Source organism: Castor canadensis, chromosome 7 (assembly GCF_047511655.1).
Source record: "Castor canadensis chromosome 7, mCasCan1.hap1v2, whole genome shotgun sequence".
Taxonomy (NCBI): Eukaryota; Metazoa; Chordata; class Mammalia; order Rodentia; family Castoridae; genus Castor; species Castor canadensis.
The window spans coordinates 72,973,362-72,993,356 of NC_133392.1; the positions used below are offsets into that span (position 1 = coordinate 72,973,362).

At 34.5% G+C, this 19,995-nt stretch overlaps 1 protein-coding gene across 11 annotated transcripts in view; it reads left to right on the forward strand.

The window, feature by feature from the left end:
- Positions 1 to 19,995, forward strand: part of Ccser2 (coiled-coil serine rich protein 2) — a 152,116-nt gene that overhangs the window by 30,295 nt on the left and 101,826 nt on the right. For 9 of the 11 annotated variants that reach the window (XR_012449771.1, XR_012449772.1, XM_020185045.2 and 6 more), the window contains exons 2-3: positions 2,206 to 3,661; positions 4,183 to 4,379. Coding sequence is in view for 7 of the 11 variants with exons in the window: in XM_020185045.2 (XP_020040634.2) it covers positions 2,245 to 3,661; positions 4,183 to 4,379 (1,614 nt within the window). In the remaining 4 variants the exon portion in view is untranslated. Of the gene's footprint in view, positions 1 to 2,205; positions 3,662 to 4,182; positions 4,380 to 17,480; positions 17,577 to 19,995 lie in introns of those variants that run through there. The other 2 variants (XR_012449773.1, XM_074079327.1) reach the window with 2 other exon arrangements.

Consider the following 19,995-nt stretch of genomic DNA (forward strand, 5'->3'; position numbering starts at 1 on the left):
GGTGCATGCCACAGCACTCAGCTTTTATTGGTTGAGATGGGAGTCTTTTTTTGCCTGGTCTGTCCTTAAACTGTGATCCTCCCCATCTCTTCTTTTGCATGAGCCACCATGCCAGTCTTAAATATTTTATGTATCTTATAATTATCATCAGTGTCAGAGATTTAAAACTGGTTCAAAGGAGTATGCAAAGAAGAGAGACATTTTATAGATAGGAATAGTGAAGAAATTTTGCAAATAGATGAAAAACTGGCTTCTTCCAAGAAGGTGGAGGGAAGTTAACTGACTCTCTTCTGGGCAGAATTTAATTGTACATCTATAGACAAGAATTGTTTATATTACCATTGTTTTCTGCTAGTTAAAGTTTATCTTCATACAGGTGTAAAATAGTCCAATGACAATTCACATAGGATTAAAGTATCCCCAATATGCTCCAGTTTGAAAGAATAGAGTAGTCTGTGTTGCTATTCAAAGTCTTAAAATTTTCTTAAGGTGAACATTTTTACCTACCTGTATTCCTGTACAATTATTTCCTTGTCATTGATATTTCATTAATTAGGATATCTACTGGATCTGTGATTTGGTCTGTTTTCCTTCCCTTTTGCAGATTTTTTTCTTCTTTATTTTAGAGATATTTTCCATCATATTCCTTGCTATTTTCTCTTTCATTTGTTTAGTTATTCTACTTAGGAAGTATCAATTATCTTTTTATTCAGTCATTGTTCTACATCTTTTACCTAATTGCTTTGGTACCTATATTTTTCTCCTCAGTACTTTATCTTAAAATTTCTTTCCTTGCTGGCATTTGATTTGCAATCTTTTGTTCTTTTTCTTGCTTCTTTCAAATTCATTGTTGTTAATTCAGTTCCTTAGCTAGACAACCTTTCTTTTTAATTTACCTGTTTTTGTCTTTGATTTTATGAGATGCATATAGGTTTCTCTCTGTTACGTAGCACAGACTTGGGCTTTACATCTTTTCCTTGTTTTATGTTTTTGTTTGGCTGGATTTTTACTTTGTTTTTTTATGCTGTATTCATTATTTGTTTTTCTCCTTTTTTTTCACACCCTTGTTTGTACAGTTGAGGCCATTTCTTATTTTTTTGCTCAGACTTGATATGGATATGTAGGTCAAACTTGGCATTTTTCCTGATACAATCTGGCTGATTTCCTTCTAAAGTCTTTCCCACCTTTGTCTCTTCTTTGACTATACTTCCTCAGCACCTCTTCTGAGAAGTGTGTGTTGTTTCTCTCTGCTTCTCCGTAGTTAAAGGGAGAGCTCTTCTGGGGTGCCAGGCTTCCCTGTCTTCTTAGGCTGTGCTAGCTAGGTGTTTTGTACCAGCCTCACTCCATCCTGCTGAGGGAGTAGTACATTTTCATCGACTTCAGACCTCTTCCTTAATTCAGCATGGTGTCTTGGAAGTTGGTAGATCCTGGTGATTCCTCTGACTTCTGCTAAGGTTTTAAAACTTCTGTTGCTTAGGTATTTGCCTGTATTTTTGTAGGACATGCCAAATCAGATCTTTCTATCCAAATTAGAGGATACTTATTAAAAATTTCAACTTTTATTAGCTTTCATGTCATTCTCATTACTGCCTCTAGGCTAGGAGCCATCCTATATAGAATACAGTCTTTTTTCTGTTCATTATTATTTTGCAGTACTGGGGTTTGAACAGGGTGTCAGGCTTATTAGGCAGTCACTCTTACTGCTTGAGCCACTCCTCCAGCCTGGTGCTATTATATTCTTTACCTACATTCTTCCCGTGACTTTAGTAATTAACATTTTAAATATATATTAACAGTTTCTGTATGGTCATGTGTTTTTTTAAAAAACAAAATTATATGCTCTTATTTTTAATAGAGAATATAACCTAAAATGAAGTAACTATTTTGTTTGGAAATTGGAAGGTATACTATAGAAGTTTATTTTTTCATCCAGTCAAATTTGGACTCTAGTTTTATTATTTGGACTTTTCTGTTATCATCCATAGCTCAAATTTATAATAAAAGTATTTATAAAAATGTTACTTTCTTCCAGCATAAAGTTATTGCCTTAATTAGCATATTTGTAATTGTTAAGAATTCTGTAGGAATCATGAATGGCCTTCGGGGTTTTTTTGGCATGTAATTACATAAGTTTATTCTTTCATATATCCCTGTAACTATCCTTATTTAGGAATGTTTAATCTACTTTCTTTTTTTTCTCCTCAGATTTTATCAAATTTTAAGGACAAATGTACTTTATAGCTCATGGAAGAAAAAATACAAATCAAGACATTTTTGGGTTCCAAGTTGCCAAAGTATGGAACAAAATCTGTAAGAAGTACACTTCAGCCAATGCCAAGTGGGACAGCTGTTACTTTATTAGGAACTTCCAAGAGTAGTAACATCAAAAGTTACATCAAAAATAATGGCTCAGATTGTTCATTGTCCCATTCATTTAATTGGAGAAAAACAAATAAATACCAGCTTAGTGCACAAAGTACCGAAGAGCTTAACACTACTCAGAAGTCACATGATAAATTAATTAGTCCTGAAAAACATGCTCCTACTCAAGGAATATTTGATACAAATGGGGTAAAGGGAGGTTTGAAAAGTGTTTCTTTATTTACGTCAAAGTTAGCAAAGCCATCCACTATGTTTGTGTCATCTACAGAGGAATTAAACCAAAAGTCTTTTTCTGGACCATCTAACTTGGCTAAATTCACCAAAGGCACCTTATTAGGAAGGACTTCATATTCTTCAGTCAGTGCTCCAAAATCTCAGTTGAATGGATATTATGGAAATCGATCGACTGGTAGCATGCAAAGGCCCAGAGCAAACTCCTGTGCCACCAGAAGCAGTTCTGGAGAATGCTTAGCACAGTCCCCAGATAATATTAAATCTATTGCTTGTGAAAAAATGGTAAGGTCACAAAGTTTTTCACATTCCATTCAGAATTCATTCCTTCCTCCTTCATCTATAACCAGGTCACATTCCTTCAATAGAGCTGTAGATCTTACAAAGCCTTATCAGAACCAACAGATACCCATTAGAGTGCCTCTCCGGTCAAGAATGCTAGCAAGAAATTCCCGACAGTCAGAAGTACTCAATGGGAATGAACATTTAGACTGTGGATTTAATAGGCCTTATCCTGCTGGTGGAAAGAAGCTGGCTCTACCAAATGGCCCAGGTGTAACTTCTACTTTGGGTTATAGGATGGTTCATCCCTCTCTACTAAAATCCAGCCGACCTCCATTTTCTGGGACCATCACAGTTGATGGTAATAAAAATTCATCCATTGAGACATGTGTAGAGGAAGAAACTACAGTTTTGGCAAAGGACATTACTACTAATAAGGACCAAGAACTAATTGAAAATGAAAGTTATAGAATAGAAAATGAACAAACCATGAAGCATGATGCTAAAATTAGATACTTGAGTGATGATGTGGATGATATTTCCTTGTCGTCTTTGTCGTCCTCTGATAAGAATGATTTAAGTGAAGACTTTAGTGATGATTTTATAGATATAGAAGACTCCAGCAGAACTAGAGTAACACCAGAGGAAATTTCTCTCAAAGAAGAAAAGCATGAAACTGTACCATCAAAGGATGTATTTGATTCCCCTAAGAAAAATGAAAAAGGCTTTAGTAGAACTGATGAATGGACAGATATAAGTGTCTCTGGTAAATATTCATATTCTTAAATTTATTTGCTTTCTCATTGATATTATAAGTGGACTTATACTTAGGACCATTTTTTGATAAATATCAAGATACCATCAATTTCACAGAGGAGACTGGATGTCTTATAAAAGGGACCACCAGAACCAGTGTTTTTCCTTATAAGAAGGCAGCTGTGAAATTAACTAATGTACACAGAGGAAGGGAGTTTCCTGGACAGTGTTTAAAAGTAAATATTTTTGAAAGTATTAAAGGAATATGATGATATAAGAAATGTTACAGAAGTGAAGGATGGTTTGGTGAATTTTTTTTAACTACAAAATACTTCAGTAGATTATTTTTAAGACTGCCTCTTGATTTTTTAAAATCATTTAGCATTTAGAAAATGCTACAGTTATAAGTGCTAGTTTTGGCCAACTTTTTTTGTACTTAATGTATCAAATTATTCAAGCTTATAGTTTTAGAAATGAGAGTTATATCTTTGTGAATTAACTTTTTTTTCTCTCTCTTTAACTTGCTTGAAGACAGGAGTGATTATACAAAACATACTTCTGGAAATAACTTGATTTCACCAGATGCAGATTATAGAGCTGGTTCTTCATTTGAACTCTCTCCGTCTGATAGCTCTGATGGGACATACATGTGGGATGAAGAAGGCTTGGAACCCATTGGAAATGTGCACCCAGTTGGCAGCTATGAGTCCTCTGAAATGAACAGCATAGTATGTATGGATTTACATTCCACTTTGGAGTATTTTGTTTACCTTTCTACAGAGACTTATGACATGGATTGAAATCATTTTTTTGAATTTATGGATTAACTTTTGTAGTTTTGAGAAATGAAAACTCATTAAAAAGGGACTGTAAAATGTATCATAAGCACAGAGAATATATGATATTTGACTTGAGTATACTTAGACACATATATACACATGTATTCATCATAATACATACATACATACATACATACATACATACATATGTACACACTTTATTAATCAGGTTAAGCTAGGCCAGTAGTTCTCAAGAAGGTAGTGGAGGAGGACAACATCTGGAGACATTTTTGGTTGTTGCACTGAGCGTGTCATTTGGTGAGTGGATGCTAGGAATGTTTCTTAACATCCCTCTGTGCACAAAACAAAGAATTAATGCAGCCTGAGATGGTAGTTACGTGCGGTTGAGAAACACCCTGGGCTAGGCTGCTGAGGTACCATTCACACACCAACTCTGAGTGGCTTAGCAGTGTAACAATGACAGCTTTATGTTTTACTCTGAGGAAGTCTGTTGAGGTCTGGATAGTTTTCTATGACAGCTGTCTTTAGTGAACTAAGCTGCTTTGATCTTGGGGAGATTGACCTTTTTTTGAAGTCAGTTATACTGTGGCAGAGGAAGAGGTGCTATAAAGTCTCACTCATGCAGTTACTGTCTTTGACTTGCATGTGGCACTTAGCACCTTCACTAACAACTTACTAACCAGAGCTAATCACATGGACCCACCTGAGTATTAAGGGCACAGGAAGTGTAATTTTCCTACACGCCTTTAAGGCAAGGGAATCGGGTATAGGTAAGTGCTAGAAAACCTACCATGCACTTACATGTGGTTATGCAAGTAATGTGGATAACATGCCATATGAATAAAGTGTAACTGTGTCTTTAAAATGCCTCATTGTTAATTATTTATAAAGTATGATTTCCCGTAAAATAAAATGGGTGGTTTTTATGGATATATTACATTCCAAGTGGATTTCAGGAAATATACTCGTATAAATCCATGATATGGAAAAAGTAGACATTATTATCAGAGGCTTTTAAAGTTGCACAGAGAGGAAACGCATTTAGTTTAGAGAGAGTATCTCCATCTCCTTAGATAAAAGAGGTAAAGATTGTAGTTAGGACTTTGTTTTTTCTTATGAGGCCTATTTTAAGCATGAGTGAAGTGTATATGAACATTGTGTCCAGCAGATGGCAACAATAAGCCACCAGACATCTTCACAGGTTCACTATTTCTGTAACTGACAAAAATGACTTTTAGGAATGCATTTGGATTTACCAATGGTCCAGATATTCATGAGTTTCCTCCTTGACCAGTACGCTACTGTATAATGGGGTGGGAAACAGCGAAAGTGTTCATTCTGTGCTTTGAACAAGATGGTATCTCTACATCTTTCTCTTCTCATCTAAGGAGAAGATAGTCTAAAAAGGGGTGGAGAATTGATGGAAAGTTGAGAAAAGTGTGTTGGAAGTTATGTCAGTTTTTTGTTTTGAGTATTTTAACCTTTTGATAAGTATGTACCTGTGTAGAATTGTTTTCATGGTGAATTATTCTTTGTCATTATTTTTTAGTATTCTTAGGTCTCCTCTATACCTATTTATGCATTTTGCCTTAACATATCTTTTTTCCCTGATATTTATTTATGAATTTTCCTTCCTTCTACAATAAATTTTTGATACTTAATTATGATTATTTTTAAAAATAATCAGTGTGTCTGTTTCACTTTTTACTTGGGGATTGAACTCAGACCCTCACATTTGCTTGATACGTACTCTACCTTTTGAGCCACACCTCAACCCTTTTTTGCTTTAGTTGTTTTTCAGATAGGCACGTTTTTTGCCCAGGGACAGCCACAGATTATGATCCTTCTGCCTATGGTCTCCTGGGTGGCTGGAATCATAGCTATATACCACTGCACCCAGCTTGTTGATTAAGGTGGGGTCTTTCTCACTTTTTGCCCAGGCTGGCCTTCAACTATGATCCTCTTGATCTCCACCTCCTTAGTGGTTGGGATTATTGACTTGATCCACTGTACCCAGCCGAAGTATTTGTCTTTTATTCAGGGAGTTTAGTTAATTTACATATGCATACATTGAAGTTTATTGAACTTTACTCTGCTGTCTTATTTTATTTAAATTGTCTTCCTTTTTCTGTTTCTCTTTTCATAAAAGTTTTTTCTTTTTTTTTTATATTGTTGTACTGGGGTATATTGTGACATTTACAAAAGTGCTTACAATATATTTTAGTCAATTCACCACCTTCATCATATTATAGTTTGAATTAATAGCTCTAATTTAACCCAAAAAGAACTTTAGCATGTTCTCACTTTCCTTGACTTCTATAACAATGTTAATTCTAGTCCATGTTAAAATAAGAGGATTTCAGTCAAATTTATGTCACAAAGTTACCACTAACAGTTTAGTTCAAATCACTGGTTAACGTTCAACCCACCGGTTAATTTACCTAACGTTGTTCTTATAGCAAGACCCCTTGTGAAGGGAGCATCATGTTGATGTACATTTAGTTCAAGCTCCTTATCTTGTGAAGGACCCCAACAAATAGGACTTGACTAGTTTGTATGACACTGCTAGAATTCTGGCTGTTTATTTCTTTAAATACTAACAGTATTTTGTTGAGGTATAATTTATACACAGTACAATGCACGAGTCTTTAAAAAGCCCAGGGAATTTTAACAAATACATATACTTGTTTGACAATCATCCAGATTAAGTTATAGAATATTTCCATCACAGAATGTTCCCTTTCTGTTGCTTTGAGTCATTCACTCATTCTTTCTTGTTATTATGGTAGAGGAAGAGAGTGCTAGAAAGTCTATTGATTTGTATCATTGTAGATTAGTTTTGTCTGTCCTTGAATTCTATATAACTGGAACCATAAATTTGTACTATTTTATGAATGGCTTCTTTTAATCAGTAGTATGTATTGTCAGTTATAGTTCATTCATTCTTTTATTTTTTATTATGTGGTGCTGGCCTTGTCAAGCTAGGCAAGTTTGCTGTCACTGAGCTATATCCCCAGCTCTTGTTGTATCTTCTTGTATCATATTCCTTTGTGTGAATATAAAATAAGTTATTTTAACCTGTTGTTAAGGACATTTAGGTTGTTTTTGGTTACTAGTGAATTGCATTGCTCTATTTTGCTGTATGTTTTTTTTTTTTTTGTGGAAATATGTGGGCAAAATGCATAGAAGGAGCCTTTGTTTAAAGGATATGCTTATGTATATAGATGCTGTCAGTTTTCCAAAGTGACTTAACTGCTTACAATTCCCATAGGTGGGAAATAATCATTCTCCAAATTTTGCTTTCTTGTCTGTACTTAGTGATGTCTTTTATTATGTTTGCTATTCTGGCAGGGTATAGTGGTACCACATTGAGATTTTGTCTTATATTCCATGATAACTACTCACTGACCACCTTCACATACATTTAATGGCCATTAGGATATCCTCTTTTGTGAGGTATCTATATTTTTCTTACTGATTTAAAATTTTTTTTACATATTTTAGATGTAAATCTTTTTGTATAGATAGGTACATAATATATGTATATAAAATATTTTCTGTTATGTTTTCCACTTTTAGTTTGCCTTTTAAATTTCTTAATAGTCTTTTACCAATTTAAATTTTGTCCAATGTTTTCTTCTAAAGAATTTATTGATTCATATTTAACCTTCACATTTTAGTCTACAGTTCATTTGGAACTTGTTTTTTTACAAGGTATAAGATTAATTTGGGGGGAGGATCCATCTTTCTCACTTTTACCTACAGAGTTATCTATTATAAATCAGTGACTATATATACACATGTTTCTTAGCCTTTTGTACTTCCATTTAAATATTAGTATAAACTTACGGGTTTCTATAAAGGAATTGGAGGGATTTTGAATGGGATTGCATTAAATTTAATAGATCAGTTGTAGTCACAATAATCTTTTAATTTCTTAAGATGGTATATTCCTCCATTTATTTGGACTTTAGAAGCTTTTTTGCTAATGTTTTGTACATTTCTGTAAAATGTTCCACATGTTTAATTTATTCTTAGGTCTTTGATTTAGCTACTATAAATGATGCTACTTTCAAAATTTTATTTTCAAAGCTTTTGTTATTGCATATGCTACAAATACACTTGATTTTTGTGTCTCAATTTGTTTTTCCAGTAATCCTGGTAAATTCATTCATTTGTTAGTCTGAATAATTTTCCTGTGCATGTTTTTGGAATTTCTATGTATGCTATGTAAAAGTCATTTTCCCTTCACCTGTTGTACTGGATAGGACCACCAACATAATGTTGAACTGAAATGGTGATAGGATTTCAGAGGGAAAGCTTTGATAGTTCACCATTAAAGTTTTTTCCCCCCAGGTGGGAGGGGGGCGAGGTGTATGTGCACAGAAAGGAAATACTGTTGGGTCATGAAAAGTTCTCATTCATTTGCTGAATTTTTGTTATGAATGCATTTTAATGTTTATCAGATGTCTTCTCTTCTCTACATATATTGAAATTATTCAGTTCTTTTCCCCTCACCCCTGTTAGTGTTAGTGTGGTAGATACCATTGCTTGGTTTTTAGATATTAAACTACTTTTCTGTTACTGGAATATATTCTCTTGGTTGTAATGTATTATCCTTTTAAATGTTATTAGAGTTGATTTGCTAATATTTTGTATTTTTTGTATCTATGTTCATGAGCAATATTGTTCTGCTTTTTAATTTTCCTCTTTTTTGTTTGGTATCAAGCTCATGGTGGCTTCATGAGTTAAGAAGTGTCCCCTGTTTTCCTTCCCTTTGAAATTTGTGTACCACTGATGTTAACTGTTTCCTTAGGTGTTTAAAATAATTTACTAGAATTCAGTCTTCTTTACCTGGAGTTTTCTTTGTGAGAGGGTTTGTTTTTGTTTGTAGTATTATTATTGGTACTAGGGTTTGAACTCTGGCCTTCCTGCTTGTGAGACAGGCACTGTATCACTCCAGCCATGCCTCTGGCCCTTTTTACTTTTAGAGATAGGGTCTTGCTTTTTGCCCAGGCTGGCCTGGATTATGAACCTCCTAAATTGCTGAGATGAGTGGAGTGATCCCAGCATACCATATCCAGCTTTATAATGGAATTTTTTTTTTTTTTGGGTGCCTGAGCTGGCCTGGAACCCTGATCCTCTGAATCACAGCCTCCTGAGTAGTTTGGAATGACAGGCACTTGCCACCATGCCTAGGTGTTAGGTGAGATGGGGTCTTTTGAACTCCCCCCCACCCCCTCCCCGTTTGGCCTTGAACTGAGGTTCTCCTTATCTCAGCTTCCCAAGTAGCTGAGCCACTGGTGCCCTGCTGTGAAGAGGTTTTAAAAACAGATTTTGGCCCATTAAACTTTATATGTAATTTTCTTTTTATGTTGATTTTTGGAAAATTTGATCATTTCATCTAAACTTGTCCTTCGTTGGTAAAAGTTGTTCAGGATTACCTTCCTTTTTAATATCTTTATAGTCTAATTGTGATGTCTACTTTTTCATTCCTAAAGCTACTAGTTGACATTTGTTCTTATTTTCTTCATTTCGAAGAACCAATTTTTAGCTTTTCTGGCTCTTGCTTATTTCTTGTTTTACAGATTTTGGTTCCTATCTTCCTTTTTTCTTTTTTTGGCGGCACTGGGGTTTGAACCCAGGTCCTCAATGCTCAATGCTTTACTAGGAATGCGCTCTACCACTTGAGCCACTCTGCCAGCCCTTTTTTTGTGATGTTTTTTTTCGAGATAAGGTCTCCTAAATTATTTCCCTAGGCCTGGCTTCCAACCATACTCCTCCTGATCTCTGCCTCTTGAATAGCTGAGATTATAGGTTACCTGGCTCCTTTCCTTTTATTTTCTTTCCTTTTTAAAAAGTTTACTGTGCTCTTTCTTTTCCACAATTGTCTTTTTTTTTTTCTTTTTTCGGTGGTGCTGGGGTTTGAATTTAGAGAAGGTCTTGCACTGCTAGACCAGTGCTCTTCCACTTGAGCCATTCCTTTGCCCTCTGTTCTAAAATTCTTCATGTAGAAAATAATTAATTCCTTCCATTTTGCTTTAGTTTACTTTGCTTTTTCCTTCTAAAATTCTTGATGTAAAAAGTTCATTGATTTTTTTAGCCTTTTGTTTCCATTAACATATGAATGTATTCTCCAAATGAGAAGGTTTTATATGGTAAACAATGTATTCATTAAACACCCTCGTACTAAATATAACAGTGATGTTCTTTCAGTGTACTTTACTTTAAAATAATGAATTCTAAGGCAAGTTGTGTAGGCCATCTTCATTTTTTAACTTTAATACATTTATATATCTATGAACAGTACTTAATATTGTTTTGTATGTATGTTTTACACCTTAATAAGCAATACACTATGTTGTCTCTTAACTTCAATTTTATGTTTTTGTGATACATGTATATTTATATTACAAGTTGAATTCTCTTATTTTTATGTGGACATAACTTTTTTTTCTGTTTCTCTGCTTATTGGCTTTTGAGTTATTCCTACTGATGTTGAGAAAGTATAGCAATACATATTCTTACTCAAGTTTCTTTGATCATATGTCAGAATTTCTCTAGATATAAATCTAAGAATAGTATTACAGTATCAGAAGATATGTGTATCTTGAACTTTACTAAACGCTGCCAAGTTTCTTCCTAAAGTCATTCTACCAGTTCATACTTTCCAGTAATGAATGAGAACTTGTTCTTCCTCATCTTTACCCCACTTGCTATTGTTTGACTTTAAAATTTTAACCAGTTTGGTATGTGTGAAATGTTATATTGTTTTAATTTGCATTTACACCATTATTTTTTCATGTTTTCCTACATTTGCTGGCTGTTTTGTTTCCTTTTAGGTGAATTCCTCATTTCTTTTGCTGAGTTTTAGTCCTTTTATCAATAATAGAATTTAATTTTTTTCAGTGTGTTATAGGTTCAGTCTGAACTCATTGCTTTTATCTTTGGTTTTTGTGTCTTTTACCATTCCTAATTTTAAATTTATAATTAAATTAGTAATCTTTAAATTTAGTAATGTTTATATTTTTTCTCTGTACTCCCATGTTGTACATGTGAGTATGATTAAAACATTCTTTCTCATCCTTGGCCATGAAGGTATTTATATATTTATAGCCATTGTAGCATAATGAATAGGAGCCAAGGCTTTGGAACAAGCTAAATTCATCTACTTGCTCTGTGTCCTAGGATTCTCTGTGTTTCTTTTTGTATTAAATGAGATAACTACCTCCAGGGCTGAAACTAGGGAAGTCCATGCCTGAATGGTATAACAACCATGTGATTCCCATGATACTAGTTGTTGAGTATTTTGAGTATAGTCATATACTCAGCTTCCTCCCATGTGCCTTTTCCTTTGCTATTGTGCTTTATGTTCTTTTGCCAGTATAAATTTTAGCTGTGAATGACTGTATCCTGAATCCTGTGTCTTCCTAGTGTGTCATCTAGCCTGGGAGTGGATTTGGGGATCTCCAGCATATATTTTTATTCATTGCATGATAGTATCATTTTTTTGTTTATCATCCTTTATATTTTTGTAATAATCCTTTGAAAAAACTGTACACCCATTACTGTCTCCTGTTTCAGACCCAAATGTATTCCAGAGGAGTAGTAAATTGACACTGATAGGTCAGGAACTAGTTTACTAATTACTGTACTCTTAGTCTGGATGTTTGAATTTATAGCCTTGTATCTACCAAGGATATATGAGCATTTTCATCTCAGTAAATCCTTAGTTCATACTTAACTTTTAAAAATGAGATACAGTATTTTTCTGGCAGATTTATCATAATATTTATGTATACAATATTAGCAAACACGTTCTCTCTGTAAACACAGTGAGCCATACTCAGAATCCTCTTTGCTGCAGTGCTGTGACCAGTATAAGAGCTCACATTGAAGAGAAGTTGAAGTACAATGTCACGATGACTGATTTCCTAACACTAAAATGTTTAGGAAGTAATAATTTTAAACCATCACATGGAGTGCTCTTATTTTTGGAATGATTTTTTTTTTAATTAATTTTTTTTTTTGTTTGTTTGTGAAAGGATCACTTGTGTAGCATAGGCTGGCCTGGAACTCATGATCTACCTGTCTCAGCTTCCCAAGTAGTTAAAAGCATGTGCCACCATGCCTGGCTGGAATGATGTTTATAGGATGCCTAAAGAATATTTGAACCTAATGATCCCTGAAAGTGCCTGGCTTTGTTTTTCTGTGCCCTTTTTTCCTTGCCTTATTTTTACATAGTAGACAAGTTTAACTTCTTATCATTTAAATAATCATTTTATCTATCTATCTATCCATCCATCCATCCATCCATCCATGTATCCATCTATCTATCCTCTGTATATCTGTCCATCCTCTATCTATCTATCTATCTATCTATCTATCTATCTATCTATCTATCTATCTATCATCTGGCAGTACTGAGGATTGAACTCAGGCCTTGCAATTACCACTTGACCCATTCACTAGCCCTTTTTATGTCGGTTAGTTTTGAGATAGGGTTTCACTTATGCCAGATCATGATCCTCTTATTTGTTCTTTCCCAGTAAATGGGATGACAGGTGCAGGCCACTGCACTCTGCCATTGGTTGAGATTGTGGCCTGGACAGCCCCTTCGCACAGCCTCCCCCTGCTGGCTTGGAACTGTGGTCCTCCTGTTCTCTGCCTCCTGAGTAGCCAGGATTATAGGCATGAGTCACTCTGCCCAGCCTCTTTTTCACATTAAAAAGTAGATGTAAACACTTGTTTGAATGTTCTTTAATGCTTTTGATACACCGGCAACACAACACACCCATGATTTTGATGATGATAACACATTTTACTGTACATTTATGTGTCTTTTAGTAAGGAACAATTGGCTAGATTTGGGTTTCTGCCTTGGTTATTGATTCAGGATATACCTTATTGAGATTCAAATGTGTGCTGCATCATAATATTCTTATCAGTAGTTTTATGTGGGTATATGAGTTCCCTAGGTTACTTGTGTTGATTTTTGGAATTTCTCTACTCCAAAAATAAGGAAGAAGAAAATCAAAATATCAAGTACAACATATATTTGTCTTCTTTGATTTTATCCTGAGTTGTAGCGGAAGCCCAGAAAAATTTTAATTATTCTCTAACTTTGTATTGGTGATCCTATTGTAACTTAATTACCCTAGATTATTTCACTTTCAGGAAGAGAACAGACATGCTTTCATCTTTGTGAAGTGTATTCATATATGTTAGTGATAGTGGCACCTTATCTCCATTCTGCTAGTTTTTCAACCCATTAAACAGGCTTTCTACTACTGTCAGATTTTGTTCATTAAACTCTGAAGACCACATTGTTCTTCTTTATACCTGTATGTGTTTAGGGCTCTTTATTATCCCACTGTATGTCACATACATCCTCATGCAAAGATCACTTGAGGTTACCTATATTTCTCCAAATGCTCACATTCTGTACCTTTGCCTATGTTTCTTTCACCTAGAAAGCCCTCTTCGCATGGTTCCTCTGCCAACCAAAAGTTTACTTATTTTCTAATGTTGCATTCAGAGCATTCTCTGTCCTTACCTCCTAATGGAAGACCACAGAGTATTTTAAAATCACAGCCTGGTTTTGTGCTTTTTTTTCTCCTATAAGATTGTGAAGACCGCTGCTTAGTATCTCTCCTCCCCCCAATACTGACTTAGTGTGTGCTGGTATTTGGTAAGTGACTTTTTTTGATTAGAATTAACCACTCCTTTCTCTTTGTTTTTATTATTCAGAGATCTTAATTTTTGTTTGGTTGTTTTTGAGACAGGGTGCTTGCTATTTTGCCCAGACTCGCCTGGAATTGATATAGCCCAGGCTGGCCTTGAACTCATGGTCCTCCTACCTTATCTTCTTGAGTGCTGGTATTACAGGTATACACCACCATGCCTGGCTGAGTTCTTAAAATGTTTCTGTTCTTAATTTGTTATAATACTCTTGATGTCTTATAATAACTGTATATAACTTGTAGCTATGTATGCACATGTGCGCATGTTCATATTTTCTGAACTAACATAGAATTTAAAGATGACTGCTTTTTAAGAAAGGAGTTAAGAATAGAATGATGGAGACAATGTTGTCACATTTTAAATTTTTTCCTTTTTAAAATGTATGATATAACGAGTACAATTTTTTAATTAGTACAATACAATGAGTAACATTCTCAACTCTGTTTTCCAGTAAAAAGTTTTTTGATACTGACTTGAAAAGGGTGTCAAGTACTCAAGTATAACATTAGATTAGGACTCTAAAGAGCGCAATGTAATGACATGCTCTTTATTAGTAGCATAAGTGATAAATGCATCTATTTGATATTGTTGATTGCCTTACATCCACAGCTGCTTAAATTGCAGATCTAGATTCCATCTGGCTGAGGAATAAAGCATCTTTTTTTCTTGTGTCTGTGGACTATTTTCACTCCTTTGATTATTATTATTATTTGTTCTGCATTTCCATCATGTTTCTGTTGAGATGTATCATAACAGCTCTGGGCTAAGAGTGTAGCTCTGGTAGATAGCATACAGGAGGCTCTGGGTTTGATTCCATGCACCACATGCAAAAAAATTCACAAATGCTCAGCCTAACTGGTGTGATTGTACTAGGGATGGCAAAGTAACTTTATATATCTCTCAGCTTTTGTTATGCTGGTCGTTGGTCTCTGTACTCTGTATCTACACTCTGTAGCCATCAATTTATATATTAAAAATTTTTACTTTATATATATTAGTTATCGCAATTGAATTTATACACTGCTTTCCTCCTTCATTCCATCCACTTGGTAAAGTGATACTGTCATAAAGCAACAATGCATATAAATGCAGAAAAATTAAATGTCATAGAATCAAGGTCATACAGATCATTTAGCCTTACTCATTTTTAGAAATATAAAATCACATAGCCACTCTAGAGATATAGAAGAATTAAAACTTGGACCATCTAGTTCCCAATTCATTGTTTCTACTGTATCATAGATTTATATTTGTTTTCCATAAGGTAAAGAAAGTTACTTTTTTATTGTCAGTACTTCTGTTTGCTCCTGTTCTCTATTTTCTGTTATTGAATGTCTGCCCTTGAAAAATGGTTCATTTGCAGTCTTACTGGAGAATTCCTTTTTTTGAAAATCAAAACTTTCTGATTTTCTGCTTTTTTCTTACTCTTCTCTGCACCAAGCTAGATTCTGAGAATGAAAGGGGATGACACATGGAGAACTTTCTGTATTTCTTCTTTTTTCCTTCATATGATCAGCATGTGTTTTAAATTCTACTGTATATTAGTATGTGCAGTTTTATGTGTCAGTTAAAAATTAAAAAAATTCCCACTCTTGTACTGCAATTCTAGTTACTGAGAAATGTCTATGAAGTGACTTTGTTACTTCACAAGAAACTCAGTCCAGACTGAGAAAGGAAACATACTTCATTCTGACCATTAAAGGAAGGTTCCATGTGTGTTTCTAATGAAAAATATGCTAAAGCATTAAGAGTACAGCGTTAGGAAGATATTTATGATCATTATTTCAGGGACGGCTTCTTTATGAGTTTAAAAGGAGAGGAGAGTGTTTTTAATTTTTTTCTTGCATTTGTTTGATTTCTGTCTCTTGATTCTTCAGGATATATTAACAGGTCTGGCCAGAAGGCTACTGCTTTCGGGCTGCCCACCTATTTTTGGAAATAAAGTTTTTTTTGGAACACAACCCATGCCTTGTTATTCACATGTGTAGTCTGTGGCTGCTTTCATGCTACTGTGACAGGATGGAATAGTTGTAACAGACTGCATTGCCCACAAACCTAAAATATTTACTATATAAATGTATACTATATTACCTTTAAGAAAAAGTTTGCTGATCTCTATAGTAGAACATCACATACAATTTTTAAAGACTCAGAAATTAACAGTCACAACCAAATATTAGTCATTGTAAGCTTTTTAGTTATTTGATTTTTCTCATTGCAGTCATTCCCAGAACCAGTCTTCTGGTTCTCAGTGAAAGACATCCATAGATCCAGTCAGTATACTTGAGTATCTATTATGTGCAATGCACTGGGAATGCAATGATCAGAAAACTACAGGTTTTTCTTCTAGTAATACTTATTTTCTAGTTAGGGAGGACACATGTAGCTGAAATATTTAGATAACTCATTAACTTCGTAGCTTCAATTGGTGACTGGAGAAAATGCTATATAGGAGAGTTAGAAACTGAAAAAGTGTATTACTGAAAGGTCTGGTCTAGGTAAGGCCTTTCTAGGAACTGTTTAGGCTAAGTTAGCTCAGGGGCAAACTAGGTTGGAGAGGTATCAGTAATTGAAGAATGTTTTATGTGTGTGTGTGTGGGTGTGTTAGGAAGAGGCACGTGAGATTATGATATGTGAGAGCTGTAAGGTGGCCAGCATAGCCGTAGCACTGACACAAGGTAAAGAGGAGGTGTCAGGAGAGGAGGCTGTCAGCATAGGACTTTTATAGAGCAATACGGATTTGGATCTTTGTCTTGTAACTGAAAGGGAGTTATTGAAGGAGTTTAACCTGGGAAGGGATATAGGTTTGATTTACAGTTTTAAAATGCTCTGTATAAAAGAATGAGTCAGATGGATTGGTAGATAGGATGCTGGAAGCTACTGTTGAAGTAGCTTGTGCCAGGGTGGTGGCACAGTGGAGACCTAGAAAAGAGGGAATTTTTGAAAATGGGTAGAAAGGGTATAATTGACCAAATTCCATAAATGATTGACTATAGGGGAAAAAAAGAAACCCTCAAAACCGTATTTCCTTACTTTTAGAACTTGTAAGTAATAATTTATTCTGCCAAACTCTCTGAAATTGCTGGTCTGACATTACTTTCCTGTTGGGTTTTCCCATTCCTTGGAATGTGAAATCTAACCTTTGGCTTTCTTCTGTCTAGGATCTGTTCTCACCTAATTTCAGTTAGTTTAACCATTTTTTAATCTCTAGTTCCTACTACGTATCTTGAGTGGAGTTGGTACTTTATTCTCTCTCTCATTGGTTCTTTATGTTTCTGGCACTAGGTAAGGCCTCAAGAAATACTTGTTTAAATGGATGCTGTGAAGACCTGATACATATGGCCATTTCACTTAAAATAATTAGGAACACTTAAACTAAAGGTACTGTTTATTGTTGTTGAATATTTTCCCATACACATTGTGACATAACCTCTTTTCAAAGAAAGTTTCTAAGGTGTCACGTGTCATAATAGCAAGCTGCAACTAACTAAAATGTGGTGCTAACACAGATGGGATAGAGGTGGGACGGCTTTCAGAAAGTTAAGACGGTCATAATATAGGTAAATGAAAATCTCAAGCTCATACTGATACTTCCACCTGTGCTCTGACATAAAACTAGAGAATAGAAGTGATCTACTACAACTCAGTTGTTACAGATAAGGGAATATAGTGAGATGAAAAACTAAATTTTTCTGAGAAGATATTTTTTTGGGGAGCAGATTTGTGAAATCGTCAATGTACATTTAATATCAGCATAGGTTCATTTTACCCTGTTAATGTAACTTTTATGTTTCAAAAAAGTTTAAATTCACCAAATTTAGTTGTGACCCTTCAAACATATTTTTGTCATTCAGTAATAATATCTTACAGGTTAAGTATATTACAATATGAAGTATAATTCAATAATTATTTTTTTAATTTCTATGTTGCAGATATATTTTTAAAATCTGAGGACACTGAGATGAACAGGCTGTCTTTATCCTTAATGAGTTAAAATCCTAGTATGATAGGTACAAGCATGATCACAGGATGGATTTATAAGTGATATGATTAGTATGTATGAGGACTTGAAATAACACAGAAGGGAGGTGTAACTCTGTTTTGTGTTTGTGGGGGAGGGGTTGAAAAAGAAAGAGGGAAAGGTTCAAAGAATGACATTTGAATTGAGTTTTGAAGAATGAATACAAAGTTGACATACTGGCCAAGGAAATGAGAGTTTGAGCATTTTAGCCATAGGAACAGCATGTAGTATGGGGGTATCACAAAATCATGGGAGGAATATCAGCATTGATGAGTGTGTAAAGTATAAGGTAGAGAGTAGTTAGAAAAGAAGCTAGGGAAATAAGAAAATGGGAAGGTAGGAAAATCTGGTATTTCATAGTAAAAGGGCATGATATTTACAAATCATTTTAAAAATAGTATAAGATTGATACAGTATTAAACATTTGTTCAGTGTTTCTATTTCACATCTTTATATACATTTCCTGAGATCATGAGCAGAATATTTTTTTCTTTCATAAATATGGAGTTGTTGGACTAATTTCCAAGTCAGAGACTGTTTCAGAGAAAAAGTTACTGAATGTAAATGTAATTTGTTAACAAAAAAGAGTAATTTGTTTCCCACCATGTCCCCTTTACATAGCATAGCACCTATGTGTTAATAGTATTTATGGAGAAAACTTGAGTTCTGTGAGTTGGATCCAAAAAACTTGTTTTTACTTACAAGAACACTGAAGCTGAGAAATTAAATCTTTTTTAACTGATTAGGTGGATTTTAAGAGTTGGTAAGGTTGCTGTTCTACCCAACATGAGTAATTAAAAATTTTCAACTCAGGCCATTCTATTTTATTGTCCTGTGGCAACTAAAGCAAAAGCCAAAACAGAATGCACTGCTTACAGGCTCTTCAATTTCTAGTGGTGTTTAGGTGGTATTCTGATTTCTTTAACCCCTTTCCTGGTTTTAGGAGTCAGGCAACCTGTATTTACAGAAACTGCCAACTTGGTAGTTTAAATTTGGTTGCATGGAGGCAGAGATGGAAAGTTGATCTGTGGATCCTCTATCTTTTAAATGTATGATGAGATTTTCTCATGGCATGAGAACATTAGGCCAACCATGAGGAACCCCAAATTTTGCCTCTTGCTGTAAAATTAGTATGTTACATGTCATAACCGATAGTGTTGCATCAAGTGACTGGAGACATTTTCTAACTGAAGTTCTATTTTTTTCGTTTTGTTTTGGGGACTTTACTTATTTTCTCTTTCCTTGTTTTTTAGTACTTGAAGAAATATATTATTTTGAAAATGTATTCCTTCTCCTTTAAACATTTTAAGTTCCCACATTGTAACTATTCAGTTTTGAGATCCTTTTATTCATGTTTAATAAGCTTTCTGGTTAATCTGAAGGTGACAAGTAGGAACTGTTTTTCTTCCCAGAGGTGGTATATAAGATAGAGGCTTTTTTTTCTGGGAGGGGGGGAGGCTTGAGTTTTTGATTTGTTCTTTTAGCTTTTTATTTTGAACTAATTTTAGACACAAAAATTTCAAAAACATAGATTTGCATTATAGTTTCATGCACAGTGTCCTAAATGTGTTAACATGTTACATTACCATAAAACAATGGTCAAAACAAGGAAATTAAGTTTAATATAATGCTAACTGAAATACAGACCTCTCTGAATTTTGCCAATGTTCCTACTAATGTCTTTCATGTGGTCCAGAGTCCAGTTCAGGGTCCCACATCATATTTGCTTGTCCAATCCCCTTGACTCCTCCAGCTGTGTCAGTTCTCAGTGTTTTCTTT